Raw genomic sequence first — 19,680 nt, 5'->3', positions numbered from 1 at the left:
CGAATACGAGGGAACTGAAGAACGCGTCTTCCCGGAGGGAGGGTTCGGTGGGGATCCCCCAGGGAAAGTGCGGGGAGGGGGGTCTCGCCCCGCTTAGAGCCCGCGGAACCCCCCACGCGGCACAGGCGCGCTCAGGGCCCGGGCCCATGGACTGCGTGGAAAAGCCCCTCGGCCGCTGCCTCCTCTGCAGCCGCACTTGGAGCGCTTGGCTTCTCTGGGCAATGCGGAACGCGGGTGGAGGTCGCCGGGCCCCAGTCCGGGGCGCGAGAAGCGCTGGCGCCGTCCCGGAGAACCTAAGGAGAGCCGGGAGGCGGCGCTGGCCGGCGGCGCGCGGGTTCCGCGACCGCCAGGGCAGCGCCTCCCGCGCGCGCCAAGCCCCGCCCATGCGCAGACAGCGCCTCTCCTGATTGGGCAGCGCCGCCACGCTGGTGGGGCGGAACGAGCGTCGTCGCGTCCGGGTGACGTCTCCGGCGGGCGTCGGGCGGGGTCGTCGGCGTCGGCAGCAGTGTCGGCGGCAGCGGCGGCGGCGGCGGCGGCGGGTGGGAAATGGCGGAGTACTTGGCCTCCATCTTCGGCACCGAGAAAGACAAGTACGTGAGAACCGGCTGCAGGGGTTCCGGGCTGGGGAGGCGGGTGGCGCGCGGAGGAGCTCGGCGGCGGGGCCCGGACGGCGGCGGGGCCCGGACGGCGGCGGGAGGCCCGGCGGGGGGAGGGGCGGGCTGCCCTTCCGGCCTCGGGAGCCGCGCGCCGCCGCGTGCGCCCGGGCTGGCGGGCGATGGGCCGGGCGGGCGCCGGGTTTCCGCTCCGGCAAAGCGGCCTCTCCCGCCGGGGGCTCCTCGGCGGCCCACCTACAGACAACCCGTGCCCCCGGCTCTCGGAAGCCGACTCGAGTTGTGCTGAAGTTGTCAACGTTAACGATTCTCCCAAGTTTGATCTTTTAATGTCGAGTCGGGCAAGCTGTAGTATAGACTCGCCCGCGTTAAATCGTTAGATAGCTGAGGTTCCTGTTAGGGTTTTAGGTGCTTAACAAGCCTCTTGTGTGAGTTAAGCGATCATCGAACTGATCATAAGGACATTTGTTATGAAACAGTATTTTGGAGATTACGAGTTAACTAACCGTGAAAGACAGTCTGCTTTTAAAATACTTTCAGGTACAATTCCAATATAAGAATAAGATGGGTGATTTTTTAGTTTGCATACCTTCCGTAGTCAGTTGGTAGGTTGAGAGTAAAAATATATAATTTTGGTTTTGCCAGGTGTTAATTTGGGAGGATAATTCTTTGAAAACCTTAAGATTGAGCTGGATGTATTCTTCGAATGAATGGTTAGCATCTAGGTGTTCCTCAGGGCTGTACAGGGTTTATGTGAATGTGTTTTTAAGTTTGCCATAGCTAATGTTTTGATACAATTTTATCAAAAACTTTAAACTGTTTCTGTTTTCCAGGATGCAGTGTATCTTGTAAAATGTCTTCTTTTACACATTCTAGAATCTCCTGTGTTGTTTGGAAGAGGGGGTTTTATTTTTTCCTAGCAAAACTCACAAGACAGTCGTCAGTCATATTCACTCCAGAAACACTTACTGGGTGTCAGCTCAAGGCCAATGTCTGGGGACTCAGAGATGGGTAAAATCTGGATTTTGTTCTCAAGGAGCAAGGGGGTGCTTGTCGTGCAAGGGATAACTGAATTAAAATGAATTGAAACGCATTAAGTGCTGTGGAAGAGAGGCGTGCCCTGAATGCTGTGGCCCCAGAGGCAGCAGCTTGGGAAACAGGATCTTGAACGGATTGGCCAGCTCTGCTGGACAAAGAGGCTTCTCAAGTTTGCTGAAGAGCATGCAGTGTCGATTTTACTCATGAGCTTATATAGGTGTGGGCCATGACTTATGTCTTGTAGAGTTTTTCTTTCCCTCATTGTTGTAAAAAGCTGCATAAGGTGGTGTCCTCACTGTTATTCTGTTAAGTGCTTACATTCCTGCCCTAAATAACCCCATTTCATGTATTAGAGTTGTATTATAAAAGTCACAGCTGTAATTTAGGAAACTTTATTATTTAATCTAGGCTTCTCATTTCAGGGAGATTTGTGGAGTTTTAATTTCCAGGAAACAGCTCAAAATTTTCAGCTGAAGAATGATTCCTGCTAACTTTTTTTTAATTTAATTTGAACCGAAAGTAAAATGTACCTCTAGCAATTAAAAATATTTAGCTAATTACACATTTGAGGTTTTAGACATTTTCTAAATCTAAGAATGGATTGGCCTTTCTAATATCTTCTCTCAAATAGTACACCGCATCTTTTTTTAACATCTTTTCATTTTATTGCAGTAGTCCAGTGAGCCTGCTAGAAAAGTTTTGACTAATAGATTAAATTCAGTGATTAACTGGCTATTGTGAAATGAGAGTCATTTCTGATATACAGCAGCAAGGATTGTTTTAATTATATGGAACAGTTGGGTGTTAATGGTTAAGACAGGGATTTTGTCCATTCTGAGATAGTCTTAAACTATTTTCAAGTGACTTTCTGAAGACGTAATGTGACGTACTCAACTGTATGTAGTAATCATTTTTCTCTCCTCATAAATTTGTACTTTCTACCTAATAATAAATAAATGGCTAGTTGATTTCATGGGCCATCAAATTTCACTGAGGCCCTTTAATCTTAACTGTGAATGTGAAAGTCGCTCAGTCATGTCCGACAGTGGTAGCCTTTCCCTTCTCCAGGCGATCTTCCCAGCCCAGGGATCGAACCAAAGTCTCTTACGTTGGCAACTGTGAATGGCCCTTGCTAAAATAATTGAATCTACAGGGTAACTTTCACACCTCTGCAAGTCTGAATTTTAATGGGACACATCTAGTAAGGTTGCATAACTCATCACAGATCTGCTCAGCCACCATGCATTGCTGTCATGCTGGCTGGATTGCTAGTTTTGATTTTATCTGCATCGTCCAAGTATTGGAGCATATTGAGAGATGACCTTGTGTAGTTCTTACAGGCAGAGTGGGTGCCCCAATAGCTTATTCTCAGTGTATTGAAACTGGGGAGGATTGTTTACTTCAGACCTCTTTTTGGAAATTTTCTGTTGGTCTGGTTTCTTGGGTGGGGGAACCTGGACTTTGTATTTATTTAGATGATAGTGATTGCATGTGATGAACACATAGTATCCTTGATTCTGGTTCTTGGAACAGTACCAAGGTTGGCATTTTCCTCAGTTTACAGAGACACGGATAGGTGGGGGTGACTGGCCCAAACCCAGGCAACTAGTAGCAGAGTCAAGATCCTGACCCCTCACCAGACTGCTGATATCCTCAAGAGAGGAGTTCATAATGGAAGGAAACGGAGCAGATAGGTTTTGAGTTAAATATAGTTTTAGACTCACTTACATTCAGTTTAAGAGAGAACAGTGGAGCAGAGAAGTATTGAATATAATTGAACCTTTGAACCACATGGAGGTTGCAGTGCCAGCTCTCTGCACAGTCAGTAATCCAATCCCAGTTTATTTAACCTCCAGTCAGCCCTTCGTGTCTGCTGTTCTGAATCCTGTGATTCATCCAACCATGGGTCCTGTAGTATTGCAGGATTTAATAACTGAAAAATCTGAGTGGAAGTTGTTCAAGGATCAACCGTACTTGAAAATGAAGGGGATTTGAATGAGGAGGAAATCAGGTTAGAATAGAGTGCCATGTTTGAAGAGGGGCAAATTGAAGCTAAGCAAACCAGAGCTTGCCAGGGTACAGCCGTGGTGAAGAATCTGCCTGCATGCAGGAGACGCGAGGTTTGTTCCCTGGGTCAGGAAGCTCTTCTGGAGGAGGGCATGGCAGCCCCCTCCAGCATTCTTGCCTGGAGAATCCCATGGACAGGAGTGTGATGGGCTACTGTCCATGGGATCACAAAGAGGTGGACACAACTGATCAGGTGGGCAGGCAGACCTAAAATATGAGAAAGTACCCATTACCAAGAAAAACAGCGTGGCTAGGTCTTTGTGAAGTAAAAGAAAAGTAGTGTGGTGGCATTTGTCGTGTTGATGACATATTTCCATCTATTTGATGTCTTTCCAGCACAATAATCAGCTCTCGTTTTCCCTTACAGAGTCAACTGTTCATTTTATTTCAAAATTGGAGCATGTCGTCATGGAGACAGATGCTCTCGGTTGCACAATAAACCGACCTTTAGCCAGGTTTGTTTGTTTTTCCTTTTTTTTTTCTGTTTTCATGTAAATTATCAAGACTTCATGTACTTTGCTGAGGCAGTTAGTAATTTCCATGTGTTAATAAGCAGGGTTTCTTTTTTTCCTCTAGTTTTATTTTTCTGTTTGTGTTCATAAATGTGTTCTGTTTAAATGAGAATGAGGCAGTGAAACCCCAGCAGAAGGTCTGAGAGCTCCATTCCCTGTTTTTATCGTTAGAGAAACTTGTTGGCTGTGACTGGTTCTCACTGCCTTACCACCCTCCCTGCCTCTAATAGACGTGTGTTGGGAGGGGCAGCCAGGCCAGCGCTGACCTTGCCTCTTCTCCAGGCTGGTAGACGTAGAGGTAGGCGGGGCCCCCTTGAAGGAGATTGCCGTGCTCTGCACACGGGGGCTCTCCAGTACTACTGGGCATGTCCCCTTAAGACCCCAGCCAAGGACACAGCCAGTTGTATCGTGTTATAGAAATATGAAAAATGAAATTTAACCTTAGAAGGTGGGCACGTCCCTTCGGGTTAATGGCCAGTCTGTTCAGTTAATTGAGAGATTGGGCTTAGCTCTGTTGGAAGTTTAGTCAAAAATTGTGATTTTTGATAGTTTCTTTTCGGCTAATTGTACAAAAGGCAGGGGTTTACACCCTTCAAGTGATCCGGTGAATTTAAGGGAGATGGCACCTCCGAGAGGAACAGAAACCTTCTGCCCACGTTCACCTGAACATTTGGAATTTGAAAAAGATCTAGACTTCAGTCTTTCTAGACTGAGGGCTCTTGAGCTTCTTCAGATGGCCCGTGAAGTCTAAGTGTGCAGCCTCCACACCAGTGGATATGTTTACGAAAGCCAGCCAGGTGGTGTAAGAAAAAGACAGTGGTTTCTAATTTAATTGCTTTGAGCATGTCTTTTTTGAAATTCAGAATATTGAAGGATTTGCTTTACATTTGTTGTAATATTTTTTCTTTAAGTGCTTCCATTTGTGAACTAAGTCTCCCCCACTAGGCCAGTGGCCATGATTCCATAAAGTTTGGTGGGAGTCGGCTGTATGTGTTAACTTGAACATCTTGTTTTGATTCATTTGGTTGGTTTCAGGTAATCCTGACCTCCTCTGATTTTAATGGAACTGCATTACTCCCTTTAAGTGTCATTTTATTAAACGGTCACTGCCAGATGACCTGGGTGAGATCTAACAGGAGTTTCCTGTTGGAGAGTTGGGCTCCGTATAGCTGTCCATCAAACTTGTCATGCTCAGGTGGTTTTAGTTAAAAGCCTAGTGTGGTTGGCTTTGGGGAACAGCCAAGGCCTGAGATAGGCCGTCAGTAACGTGAGGGAGAGGCCAGGCTGGAGGACGAGGCTGTGTTGTGTGGCGGGTGGTCATCCTCCCCAGGGGGTTTCCCGGAGCAGACCTTTGACTGGGGGGCTCTCTCACAGCCACTTCCCTTGAACACTCGTTTACAAGTGGAACAGGCCAGTTTTATAAAACCACCACCAAAACTGCTTTGGATACATGTTGAGACTGAATATTTATTTTCCTAAATTATGCCGTTTATTGGTTCAGCTTGTAAATCTCTAACATAATGTCAGTGTGGGTTTCTTTTTAAGCTTCTTACAGTGATGTGGACATTAAGATTCATGTAATGTGCTAGCCTACTAACTTAAACATGGTTTGTTTTTTCAGAAAACTTGATTTTAAGAAGAACGGTACAATATAAGGTTTCAAGTCTGCCTGATCCAGTTTAAAGCACAAGGGCTAAAAGGATTTTTTTCCCTTAAAAGAAGGATCGGAAAAGAGCAAATGTTTTAAGCTATTGTATTATGTAAACAGAGATCCCACCAAGAAAATGTAAATGTGCTAGATGCCTCTGAGAGTTAGGAAACCCATTCGTGTGCCTGTTTCCTACGAGATCAAGAGAGCTTGATGGACTGCATATGCTTGAGTTACACATTTGGTTTTAAAAACATAATTTCATATGGGGAATATGATTATAACATGAATTTTTTTGACATCATAGTGTCTGCTAGCTTGAAGCATAAAAAAATGTTAGTGTTCTGTTGCATTAAAACACTTCAATAACATGGGCCTACTCAGAATAACAATTTCTTCTTGGTTGCTGGCTGACTTGACCTAAGTCACTTGACCTAAGTCACTGCTCAAACTCTGTTTTCATAATATGATGGTTTGGGTGTACTCTTCAGAAGACAAGTGTCTGATTTGCAGGAAGCAAGCAAACAGCAGGCGTTGAGCCATTTGCAAACAAGTTGTCTCTTTGCAATTGTCTGATATATGCACAGCAGCCAGTAGAATTCCCCTTTTTATTTTTTTTTCCCCGCAGACCATCTTGATTCAAAACATCTATCGTAATCCCCAAAACAGTGCACAGACGGCTGACGGCTCACACTGTAAGTCCCACAGTTGGAGAAGTGTTTTTAAGACAATGGTGTTAAAGAGCCCACTCTTAATTGAGACAAACCATGTTGGCTTCTGAGCTGCTGACATAGAGCTGTTGCAAACAGGACACGGTGCCGGAGGTCCTTGGCATTCACAGTAAGAACTTGATACTTGGCCGAGGTCAGCAGGCTGGCCGGGGAGGTTGCTGGCCAGGCCTCTCCCGCCCTGGATGTTTGTTAGCGAGAGGGGCCCGGCCCTGTGACAGTCGAACGTCACCAGCCAGTTATTGGTGTTACCAATGGCTGAACCCCTGGCAATTATTAAGTTCTTTCTGTGAAATCAAAAACCTTAGGAATATGTAGGAATCAATAAGGTAAGTTGCCCAGTAAGTGTGGGTTTTATTTCACCATTACGATTTTTCCTCTAGGGAGTGGAGATTTCATGATATGTAATTATTGTATTTCTCCAGTCCGTTTATACAGGCATGCTTCTTTCTCGGTTGTTCATTAAGTTTCCTGTCACAGGAATGGTTTTCGTGGTAGCCTGCGGACTTGTCTGCATTCTTAACTGAATTGGAACTTTGAAATGGTAACTAATTCTAGTCTGTGACAGAAATACAATACTAGCATATCATGGGATCTCTGTTACACTGAAGTGTTAGGGCGCTCCAGGACAGCCATCAGCTGAGAGAAAACATCACTGCTTCAAAAGAAAATAACTTGCTCTTTTTTCAGCACTGAGTCTTGACTGAAGCGATCGCCACAGGAAACCGGTTAAGTGTTTACATTTAATTTTCCATAATATAAAGTTGTTGCGTTTTGTATTTCAGACCATTGCCCTCTTGAACATTTACCGTAACCCTCAAAACTCTTCCCAGTCTGCTGACGGTTTGCGCTGTAAGTTCATACAAGTTCCTTCCCTGGTTCCCTGGGCTTGCGCGTCAGAGCTCAGTGTCGACTGCGCCTGGTCTGCCGCTGTAGTGTTGAGGACCGCCTTTCACTGGAGGTGTCAGAGCTTGTCCCCCTGAGCCCGTGGAAACCTCTGCTGGAGGTTTGACTGTGCCCACTTAGGAAGGAGTGAGTGCCTAGAGAGGGTGCCCTTCCCAAGAGCGCAGAGCTGCTGCTCTTCTGGGACCTTGGCCGTCATCCGGGAGAATGTGTGTCAGCTTAAATGTGGGCTCACGTTTTTCCCGCTTAAAGTGAAAGTCGCTCTAACTTTAAAAAAATAGTTCTGAAATTATTTTTTCAGGTATTATTTCTTACTAGAGTTCTTTTCCCTTAAACTCCCATTTGGAGATCATGCTTTTCACTGTGAAAGCATTGTCCTGGGCGTGACCCCAGTAGGGCCCTCCCAGTTGCACTGACCTTCAACACCAGTCCTATGCGGGCTCTGTTTTCATCAGATATATCAGATATTTTACCTAGGTGTCTCCTGCATTGGGGAAATAAAGGATACTTGGCAGGGAATAGCTGTGGAGTGGGCATTCAGTGGACATCACTCCTTTATGTACTGGGGAATGCTAAAGTCAAGTCACGGATGTGGTATTGATGGGTAGTTTTTAGGGAACAGTAGAAATAATAACTGTTGAACTCTAGAGTAAATGTAGTCATTTGAGGATAAGCTAAAACGAACATCCTGGACTCGTGTTAAAATCAAAGGGTCCAAACCAAAGGGTAGGTGCTTCTCATTCACCAGTTCGTTTTAAAGCTGTTTTAAAAAAAATAGATCACAGAATAACACCACGAAGTACCTTTGGTGGCCACATGCCTGGATCAGATACACCCTTGGCCCAGAGCCCCTCATTTTGTAGGGTGACCTGTGGTGGGTGAAACGGTCCTGGCAGCCGCCACCTCCCTGAGCTGGTCCAGACTGGGAGGCCTCCCAGTTCTGTGCTGTGGTGCGTGGCACCTGCGTCCAGGGGAAGGGACTGGTGCGCTTTTCCTGCCAAGACACTAAATGTTTTTCAATGCTAATACTGACCTGATAAGAGAATTTCTTTCCTTGAATCTGATGGTAGCAGGACTTGGTAGCCCTTGGTGTATTGTTTTTTTTAAAGAAACAAGATCAATGGGTGAAAGAAACTGTTCCTGTTTGGATGGTTAAGTCATTTTGTAACAGCTCTACCCTGGGGTAGAAGCGAATGAGAAGTAGGGGACTGAGTAACACAGTGGGTCTTGTTTTTGTTTGTTTTCTGGGGGACGCGCATGCTTTATTGACGGAAGGATGTTGTATCAGTTCTCTGTGTGTATATTTGTGATTCACAGGACTCTTGTTTTGCATATGCTACAAAATAAAAAGTTTAGCTGTACTAGATGCTGCAGTTCTGGAGTCTAGATTGTATCGATACAAATTAAATGCAATTCTGATTCTACAGTTTAGCTACTAGGTTCATCACTGCTGGCTCTTTAATATAACTTTGTATCTGCCGAAAAATAAACTTTCTATGCTTGGATTAAACTTAAATATGAATCCCAGTTTAACAATGTTTCTTTAAGAAAACTGGGTACTTGCAAGTTGTATTTAAAATACACTGAGTCGTGTTAATACTTTAGTTGAATAGCTTTTTTAATCAATCACTCACCTCTGCCTTTCAGGTCATTTTGATTGACTCAAAAAATTTTAACCAGAGTATAGGAGATAAAATATGTCCACTAGGAAACATTTTAAAACATGAACTTTATATAAGTTATTAAAATACAATATTCTGTTTATGTAGTAACAGAATAGAAGTACCAGTCCCACAAATACAGCCAATAGTTTAATGGCCACCAAAATGTGATTCTCGGTATTGCTAAGACTTTGAGCGTGAATATTTTCTGTCTTCCCATTTTCCTAATGTGGAGAAGGAAATTAATTTTAAACATTAAAATCTGCCCTTTGGAATGGGCTTCTCTTGACTGGCTTTTCTGTTTAGACTTTGGTTTCTACTCAGGGAAGGAGATACACTCATTGTAACTTTTAAATCAAGACGAGCTGTCCGGAGTGGCGTCACCGCATGTGTTCACTGAACTCTGTTGTAAAGCGAGCTGGGTTCCTGGAAGTTCAAAAACAACTAAGATGCAGGGACACACCCCCACCCCCACCACCCCCACCAATGGCTAGAAAGGGAACCTAAATCATTGCCAGAATCGAAAGATTGAGGTTAGTTTTTATCCTTGGAAACAGTTTACGGAGAGCTAAGACATTGTGGACAGAGCCCATGGCTACAGCCTAGGGCCCTTGGTAGGGGCCCAGAGGAGGCTGCCAGTCCAGGAGGATTCCTTTGGAAGGTGGCTGTTAGCAACAGGCTGTCCCCACTGTGAAGCTGCTGCCAGTCTGGCTGTTGGGAATAGCAGCTTACTGACACTCCAGCTTTCTGCTTCCTCAGATTTAGGTTCAGAGAGTGTCAGAGTTTGAATGGTAGAATGTCATGAGGACGGGATGTGAATTTGCTGAATCTGTCCACAGAATGGACAAGAGTTCACTTAGTGCATGTGAATTATGAAGGATAAACTTGATGAAAACAGTTTGGCATCTAAAACAATGCTTTCTGCAGCGAGAACTGTAACTTCCCCTCTGTGCCGAAGAGGGCACTCAGACCGCTGCAGGTGAGCCTGGTCGTTTTCCTGCTCAGTCTGCACTTCCCATCATTTGGGTTCTCATCGCATCAGAAAGAATTAATAGCATTCTGTGTAGCTGACAATTGGTAAAAGAAGCTGGTAGGGAGCAGCGATTTTAATCATCTCCCCTGCCTGATTGCCACCTTTCATTTTAACCTAAGAAAGGAAAGGGGGAAAGTCAGTATGATTACTTGCCCTGCATCTTAAATCCAAAAAGGAAGAGAATTTTAAATTTAAAAATTTCTTTTGAGAGTCAACCTTTTCCTCATGCTTTCTGAAAATGTTGGCCCTTTGATGCTGATGAAAACTTGTCGTGATTTTAATATTTTAATAGCCAGAACTGAGGTGGTCATAAGGGGCTTTTAAAATCTCACCACACTTTAAAACTTTAACAAGTGGCTGTGTGACGCACTGTCTTCAGTCTCCAGTAGAGTGCAGCTCTGTTTTCTCTCTAGATAAGCTGATGTGTGTTACATAGCAGTTTAAGCACAGAGCTCTGGCGGTCACAGTTCCCGGCTCTAACCAGCAAGCTCTCTGTTGTTCACAGGCGCTGTGAGCGATGTCGAGATGCAGGAACATTATGATGAGTTCTTTGAGGTGAGCTAGTGACTGAACCCTGTAGACCTGTTCACCCCCCGTGTGGGGATTGGGACTTTACTCCATTAGTAAGAATACGTACTCGTGAGTTCTGTTCCATTTTCATCTTTATTGTGACCCTCTAACCCCTGTTCTCCCCTTAGGAGGTTTTCACAGAAATGGAGGAGAAGTACGGGGAGGTGGAGGAGATGAACGTCTGTGACAACCTCGGAGACCACCTCGTGGGGAACGTGTATGTCAAGGTAGGACTGCGGCGGCAGTTAGGGCCGAGGCGTGAGGACTGCCTGCCTCCCCTTAGCTAACAGCCCTGCTCAGATCAGGCCGGAGCCTTAACGCCCTGACCAGCCTTCGTTGGCCACGGCTCCTGTCCAGCAGCTGGCATGTGGGTCCCGGGAGGATGGGTGTCTTAGGCTGTTGGTTAGTGGTTGTGGGACTGTGGAGAAGAAACTGAATTATATGTTTGGTTTCTTTTTCCTTTTTTTTTTTTTAAACTTCTCTTGCCTGGGTAAATCACATTTGTGCTTTTAACCAATTGAATTTGAAAACCAAGGCAGCATGCATGGCATGATCTTGGACTGTTGTAAAAGTAAGTCATCGTTAATAAAGGATGGTCCAGTTTTTAAATTGCTCTCTTGCATTATGCCACCTGTGTGAGCACGTGATACATATTCGAATCAATCATTGAAGATGCTTGTTACTGAAGTGTGGGTGGTGAGCAGTTCTGCTCTGTCTTTTCAGTTTCGCCGTGAAGAAGACGCGGAAAAGGCTGTGATTGACTTAAACAACCGCTGGTTTAACGGCCAGCCAATTCACGCCGAGCTCTCCCCCGTGACCGACTTCAGAGAAGCCTGCTGCCGCCAGTACGAGATGGGGTAGGTGTGGGCCGGCCCCAGGGGAGCGGGCAGGGAAGGAGGGGTTGTGTACCCTGCTGTTCTGACTGTTCTGTTCTCCTGCAGGGAGTGCACGCGGGGAGGCTTCTGCAACTTCATGCACCTGAAGCCCATCTCCCGGGAGCTGCGACGGGAGCTGTATGGGCGCCGGCGCAAGAAGTGAGTACTGGGGCCTTGTCTTCAGAAGGCTCTGCTGGGAACGTAGTGACTATTCCTGGGCAGGCTCAGCCCCAGGGCCTGCTCTTTAGAAGGCTCTGCTGGGAACATAGTGACTGCTCCTAGACAGGCTCAGCCCCGGGGCCTCCTCTTCAGAAGGCTCTGCTGGGAACATAGTGCACGCTGTGAGATATAAAAGGCACTCTGAGGGACATTCCACACACGTCTTCCTGCTTGTCAGGTGGAGATCAGACCTTGTTAACAGGGACCCATCACGAGGGTGACCATTTAAAAGTAGATTTGTCTGCACAGGATCTTATTCTGTCCCCTCCATGTCCGAACTTCTTTTTTCCATTGGATTTTCTTGGTTTGGCAGGTCTTTGGTTGTGGGCTGGGGTAGGGGGCGGGCACTGTCCTGTGAACCAGAGAAAGTCGGGCACAGTCACATGGCCGGTCCTAGTGCTCAGCTGCAGGTGGGTGCTTTTCTCAGAAGCAGAGAAAAGGCGGGGGTGTCAGTGTAACAGTCACTCTTCCAGCTCAGATTGTGTTCTGGCCCCCAGAGGGGTTCTCATCCCTCTCCTGTTAAACATATGTTTGGAAATCCATCATTGGTGATCATTTTATTGTTAGCAGAAAAGTGTAGGAGAGAAAGAACCCTGTTCTCTCTTCCCCACAGTGGGCTGGTGGGCCCGTTGCTGAGCTGAGAATATCTGAGAGGCTTAGCTCATGTGAGATGGTGTGCATGCCCCTTCCATTCTGGGTTATGGCTCCTCTGGCCACTTGAGTTGGCTCCACAGGCGAAGGGGGAGAAGGTGTCATTCCTCTTCGGTCCCCAGTTGCCCGTTTTTACCCCCAGACACTAGACTGTCTGAAACCAGGGCACGTGGTCCAGTGTCCCCTGTGGCTCCGTCGGCAGCGTTTCTCCCTTCATCAGTGTGACGAGCCGCCGTGTTTAGGTGCCTGTCACTACCCTGCTAGGTTGCGTGCTGTGGTTTGGGTGCCACGGTTTGTTTCTTGTTCTCTGTTGCAGGCATAGGTCGCGGTCCCGCTCCCGGGAGCGTCGCTCTCGGTCTCGAGACCGTGGTCGCGGCGGCGGAGGTGGCGGTGGCGGAGGACGGGAGCGCGACAGGAGGCGGTCGAGAGACCGGGAACGGTCCGGGCGATTCTGAGCCATGCCATTTTTACCGTATGTCTGCTAGAAAGTGTTGTAGTTGATTGACCAAACCAGTTCATAATGGGAATTTTTTTTAAAAAACAACAAAAAAAAACAAAGATGGGTTTCTGAATAAAATTTGTAGTGATACAGTGTTCTTGTGTGACTTATTTCTTGTGCACAGTCTTTGTTTTAAATCTTTTCCTTCATGTCACGAGTCTTTGAAGCGACAGTATTACACCAGTCACTCTGGGTATAAATGACAGATTTTTAAACTTAGGAAATGAAATAAAACACCTCCCAGTTAAGGGGAAATTCTTAGGAGAAAACGTCAGACCTGTTTCTTGTTTCCTTCATGTTAACAAGTGGTCCAGTGTTTCTCTCCTGAAGCTGTTAGTAGGCTGGCGTAGAAGCTGCCAACAGTGCTGGCTCTCAGAACAGAGCCAGTCCTTGGAGAAGATGTAGTCTGTGGCCCCTGCAGGGGTCGGCTCTCATATCGTGAACTTCTAGTGTTGCTCCCAGAGCCACCTTGTGTCCCTGAAACTTGGGGGCATGTGACACAGGGGCATGCCCAGACCCTCGCATTCCTGTTTCACCCTGACAGTAGCAAGACCACCAGGGAAGCAGGAGCACAGCCCTGTCATCACATCTGCCTCTGCAGAGCCTTCGTGTCTGGTGTCCCCTCCCCAGACCTTCGTCATTGATGAGGCAGGGCAGTGTAACTCACTGCAACCATGGACTTGTTCCAGGTTCCTGCCATGGCCACACATTGGCTAGGGTCACAGAGTTTCTAAGAGAAAGTCTTAACCCAAAGACCAACCAAAACTTAGTTCTGGGTGGTCACCTCAGGGCAGCACGCTGCGTCCCTGTGCTGGCCCATAGTAGTCCTCCAGGCACTCACTCGCATGCCGCTTGGTGACATGAGTTCAGAGGTGTCCCGTCTGATCCCCTTAAATCCTGTTCATGGGAAGGCTGCCAGGAAATCGCTACTTCCGTCAGTTTGCTTCATGGACATCAATTTTTTTTTATTATAAAAAAGCGATTCTAATGGCTGATAGTTCTGTTCAAGTTTGCTGTCTTGAAATTACTGTATTTTTTTCACAACAGTAGAGGATTTTGGATAAATGAGTGGCACTTTAGGTAGGCTAGGAAGTTTTAAGTCATCTTAGTTTTTCTTCTAGAAAAGTAAATACCAGTACTTCAGATCTCCCTGAGTTTGGTCTGAGTTGTAGAAATACTACCACTGCCACTCCATCTGAAAGAGGGAATGTGGTAGAGTTTAACTTGTATTAACTTTAAGTTGGAGCAACCCCACGTCCAAGGAGTGGTGGCTGCACGGGCGCAGGAGGGCCAAGAGGAGCTACTCAATGTTCAAGGTCAGGAGGAGCGACCTCCTGCAAGGTAAGGGGCAGTGGCTGCGCATTGCTGGAGCGGCCATGAAGAGGCCCACGTCCAAGGTAAGAGAAACCCAAGTGAGATGGTAGGTGTTGCAAGAGGCCATCAGAGGGCAGACACACTGAAACCATAATCACAGAAAACTAGCCAGTCTGATCACACGGACCACAGCCTTGTCTAACTCGATGAAAGCAAGCCGTGCCATGTGGGGCCGCCCAGAATGGGCGGGTCATGATGGAGAGGTCTGACAATGTGGTCCACTGGAGATGGGAATGGCAAACCACTTCAGTAATCTTGCCTTGAGAACCCCATGAACAGTATGAAAAGGCAAAATGATAGGATACTGAAAGATGACTCCCTAGGTTGGTAGGTGCCCAATGTGCTACTGGAGATCAGTGGAGAAATAACTCCAGAAAGAATGAAGGGATGGAGCCAAAGCAAAAACTACCCAGTTATGGATGTGACTAGTGATAGAAGCAAGGTCCAATGCTGTAAAGAACAATACTGCATAGGAACCTGGAATGTTAGGTCCATGAATCAAGGCAAATTGGAAGTGGTCAAACAGGAGGTGGTGAGTGAACGTCGACATTCTAGGAATCCGCGAACTAAAGTGGACTGGAATGGGTGAATATAACTCAGATGACCATTATATCTACTACTGTCGGCAGGAATCCCTCAGAAGAAACGGAGTAGCCATCATGGTCAACAAGAGTCGGAAATGCAGTATCTGGATGTGATCTCAAAAACAACAGAATGATCTGTTTGTTTCCAAGGCAAACCAATATCATGGTGATCCAAGCCTATGCCCCAATCAGTAATGCTGAAGAAGCTGAAGTTGAACGGTTCTATGAAGACCTACAAGACCTTTTAGAACTAAAACCGAAAAAAGATGTCCTTTCCATTATAGGGGACTGGAATGCGAAAGTAGGAAGTCAAGAAACACCTGGAGTAACAGGCAAATTTGGCCTTGGAGCACGGAATGAAGCAGGGCAAAGGCTAATAGAGTTTTGCCAAGACAATGCACTGGTCATAGCAAACACCCTCTTCCAACAACACAGGAGACAACTCTAAACATGGACATCACCAGATGGTCAACACTGAAATCAGATTGATTATATTCTTTGCAGCCAAAGATGGAGAAGCTGTATACAAGCAAAAACAAGACCAGAGCTGACTGGCTCAGATCAGAAACTCCCTGTCAAATTCAGGCTTAATTTGAAGAAAGTAGGGAAAACGACCATTCAGGTATGACCTAAATCAAATCCCTTATGATTGTACAGTGGAAGTGAGAAATAGATTTAAGGGACTAGATCTGATAGAGTGCCTGATGAACTATGGATGGAGGTTCGTGACATTGTACAGGAGACAGGGATCAAGACCATCCCCATGGAAAAGAAATGCAAAAAAGCAAAATGGCTGTCTGAGGAGGCCTTACAAATAGCTGTGAAAAGAAGGGAAGTGAAAAGCAAAGGAGAAAAGGAAAGATATACCCATTGAATGCAGAGTTCCAGAGAATAGCAAGGAGAGATAAGAAAGCCTTCCTCAGCGATCAATGCAAAGAAATAGAGGAAAACAACAGAATAGGAAAGACGAGATCTCTTCAATAAAATTAGAGATACCAACGGACATTTCATGCAAAGATGGGCTCGATAAAGGACAGAAATGGTATGGACCTAACAGAAGCAAAAGATATTAAGAGGTGGCAAGAATACACAGAAGAACTGTACAAAAAAGATCTTCACAACCCAGATAATCACGATGGTGTGATCACTCACCTAGAGCCAGACATTCTGGAATGTGAAGTCAAGTGGGCTTTAGAAGCATCACTACAAACAAAGCTAGTGGAGGTGATGGAATTCCAGTTGAGCTATTTCAAATCCTGAAAGATGCTGTGAAAATGCTGCACGCAATAAGCCAGCAAATTTGGAAAACTCAGCAGTGGCCACAGGACTGGAAAAGGTCAGTTTTCATTCCAACCCCAAGGAAAAGCAATGCCAAAGAATGCTCAAACTACCGCACAATTGCACTCATCTCACATACTAGTAAAGTAATGCTCAAAGTTCTCCAAGTCCGGCTTCAGCAATACGTGAACCATGAACTTCCAGATGTTCAAGCTGGATTTAGAAAAGGCAGAGGCACCAGAGATCAAATTGCCAACATCTGCTGGATCATGGAAAAAGCAGGAGAGTTCTAGAAAAGCATCTATATATGCTTTATTGACTATGCCAAAGCCTTTGACTGTGTGGATCACAACAAATTGTGGAAAATTCTTCAAGAGATGAGAATACCAGACCATCTTACCTGCCTCCTGGTCAAGAAGCAGCAGTTAGAACGGGGCATGGAACAACAGACTGGTTCCACATTGGGAAAGGCGTACAAGACTATATATTGTCACCCTGCTTATTTAACTTATACGCAGAGTACATCATGAGAAACGCTGGGCTGGAAGAAGCACAAGCTGGAATCAAGATTTCTGGGAGAAATATCAATAACCTCAGATATGCAGATGACACCACTCTTATGGCAGAAAGTGAAGAAGAACTAAAGAGCCTCTTGATGAAAGTGAAAGAGGAGAGTGAAAAAGCTGGCTTAAAATTCAACATTAAAAAACCTAAGAGCATGGCATCTGGTCCCCATCACTTCTTGGCAAATAGATGGGGAAACAGTGAGAGACTTTATTTTCTTGGGCTGGAAAATCACTGCAGATGGTGACTGCAGCCACTGGATGCATGGCATCCACTGGTTGGATGGCATCACCAACTCGATGGACGTGAATTTGAGCAAGTTCTGGGAGTTGGTGATGGACAGGGAAGCCTGGCGTGCTGCAGTCCATGGGGTCAAAAAGAGTCGGACATGACTGAGCGACTGAACTGAACTGCTCTGTTGATTAGAGAAAACTCACTTCCTTTGAATGAGACAGCACTGGAGAAAGGGTTGCTGGTGGGGTCCCTGCAGTACCACTTCCTCCTTTCTTAGTTCAGGAGTTCTTACCCAAAAGGGGTGAAACAGCAAATGATTTCTTTTTTTAAAAAAGTCTATGCAAAACACAGAAAACCAGTATTAGAAATGTGCTTCTAAAGCCTTTGTGATGCAAAATCAGCAGGGTCTTGGCAGTCAGCGTCACGTGGGACTCAGTGTGGCTGACCCTGGTGAGGTTAGCTTTGTGTCCGACAGGTCCCAGACTTGGGGTTTTTCACAGACCATGTAGATTTTCCTAAAGAAAGCAGGATTGTGATCGACATAGGATTCTCAATTTCTGATTTTCTAAGTGGGACTATTTAGATTGCTCTCATTAAAGTCCACCCATCATTTCATGAAAGAAATTTCAAGTTTTTATCATAAAGATTTTTAAACATACTCAAAAGTAGAGAAATTGTGGCAAAGCCTGATATACTTAAAAGTTGTGTACGTAATGTCCACATCCCTGACTTTTACCTTCTCAGCAAAGCACAGCCCTCCAGTAAGCTTGGCTCCATGAACCACCCCCAAAGGTGCCCTGCCTGCCTTGCCTTTCATCTCCTTGGGCCAGGGTGTGGCAGCTGCATCCATCAGGGTATCTCGGTGTGTGTGTGTGTACTTGCATGCATGAGCACGCCTGCACGTGTGCCAAAAGTGAGCAAGATGGAATAAACGCATTGTTGGCACCTGGCATTTCAGGGTAGAAATAGGCTCTACCCTGGAGAAAAGTATGGTCAGCCAGAAGAGGTGGTTCAGAAGACCAGGCACTCCGAGAACTGGTAGGTCCAGAGAAGCAAGTTGGGAAGAGACTGGGCTCCGTCCAGGTGCACAGGGATTTAGACTCTGAAGGCTTTGGACAGGGCAGCATGAACTAGCCCTGGGGGCTGGTTCCTGTCCCTGCCCAGCCAGACACTGGCAACGCAGAGCATGTCGGGAAGAGATGGCATCAGCTTCTTATCCCAGGTAATCCACATAACCTTTTAAGAAATAAGAGAAAACTGCTCGGAAAGGTAAGTATATTGATAAGGTGCAAGTAGCAGCAGATACGGCCTTCCAACCACAACAGTAAAAGATGATGTAATGGCTTACTGACCCACAGCAGACAGGCTGCTGGTTATTTCTCCAGCAAAGATGGGCTTATTCGGGATCTGCAGAGAAGGCAGCCTTGAGGAACACCTGCAAGTCCCCACACGGCCAACAATATGACGAAAGCCGGGCTCCAGCTGTATTTCTCAACCAGCTCCAGTCCCAGCCCTTAGGGGTTTGTGTCGCTTTGGGCCAATAACGAGTGGGCTGCAGCTTCTCCGGGCGTCATACTGACAGAGGAAGGACACCTTCCCCCAAGACCCCCAGCATTTCAAAGCTCATTGACCCAAACTGGTGCCGCTTATTTGTCTAGTCAGAAAATGAACAGCTTCCAAATTCTTCACATGAAATGAGCATGATACTGACAAAACCTCACAGATGGAACACACACAGAAAACCACAGGGGAGTCTCAGTTCTAAATATAGATGCAAAAGTCCTAAATACTGGCAAACAATCTTGCAGTACATTAAACATGCTAAATTAAGTGGGATTTAGTCTAGGAATTAAGGATGAATGATACAAATGTTTAATTTGCTCTGCGTTTTCTTAGACTCCCATTCACATGTGTGCTGTACCCCTTAGCCAGCTCAAACACTGTATTTCTCATGGGCTGCCTGATGCCTACAACACATTTTCAGAAACAGTTACGAGGGTATGAGCCCCCGAGTAGGTCCTGCCCAGTCAAGAAGAAGCTGCATGGGCCAAAGCCCAGCCCAGCCTCCTGGCCACAGAGTTCCTCCTCCCTCCTGGAGGAAATGGCCATCTCAACATGTGGTCATGGTCTTGCTTTATTACCTTAAAAACTCTACACAGATATGAAGTAATTCAGACAGAGAAACACAAATATATGACATTACTTATATGTGGAGTCTTAAAAAAATGGTACAAATGAATGTACTTACGAAACAAATACTCAGACAGGAAACAAACTTCCGGTTACCAAAATGAAAAAAGGTTGAGGGAGGGATAAATTGACAGTTTGGAATTTAGATATAAAATACTACATATAAAATAGATAACCATATGGCAGAAACCAAAACAGTATTGTAAAGCAATTATCTTCTAATTAAAATCTATTAAAATTTTTAAAATGCTGCTAAGAACAAAAAAAGATAACCAGCAAGGACCTACTGTACAGCACAGGGAACTATATTCAATATCAGTAATAACCTATGATGGAAAAGAATCTGGAAAAGTATATACATATCCACACACATACAGGTGGAAGTAGCGACAGATTCCACCTCTTGGGCCGTAAAACCACTGTGGACAGTGACTGCAGCCA

The 19,680-nt window shown here is 45.9% G+C and overlaps 1 protein-coding gene across 2 annotated transcripts; it reads left to right on the top strand.

Moving 5' to 3' along the window:
• Positions 1–469: 469 nt before the first annotated feature.
• Positions 470–13,110, top strand: U2AF1 (U2 small nuclear RNA auxiliary factor 1). Of its 2 annotated transcripts, none has more exons than XM_055414750.2 (8): positions 470–590; positions 4,084–4,171; positions 7,390–7,456; positions 10,707–10,756; positions 10,900–10,998; positions 11,495–11,628; positions 11,713–11,805; positions 12,833–13,110. In XM_055414750.2, the coding sequence occupies exons 1-8, from the start codon at positions 547–549 to the stop codon at positions 12,969–12,971; spliced, it is 714 nt and encodes a 237-aa protein (XP_055270725.1). In that variant the 5' UTR covers positions 470–546; the 3' UTR covers positions 12,972–13,110. The 2 variants fall into 2 exon arrangements, with proteins under 2 accessions (XP_055270725.1, XP_055270729.1); XM_055414754.2 differs by lacking the exon at positions 7,390–7,456 and adding an exon at positions 6,505–6,571.
• Positions 13,111–19,680: the final 6,570 nt, after the last annotated feature.

The sequence above is a fragment of the Moschus berezovskii genome, chromosome 1 (assembly GCF_049115385.1).
Source record: "Moschus berezovskii isolate FMDL1 chromosome 1, NW_MosBer_1.0, whole genome shotgun sequence".
Taxonomy (NCBI): Eukaryota; Metazoa; Chordata; class Mammalia; order Artiodactyla; family Moschidae; genus Moschus; species Moschus berezovskii.
The sequence above is the reverse complement of the archived record's forward strand: the minus strand, read 5'-3'. Positions and strand labels throughout refer to the sequence as shown.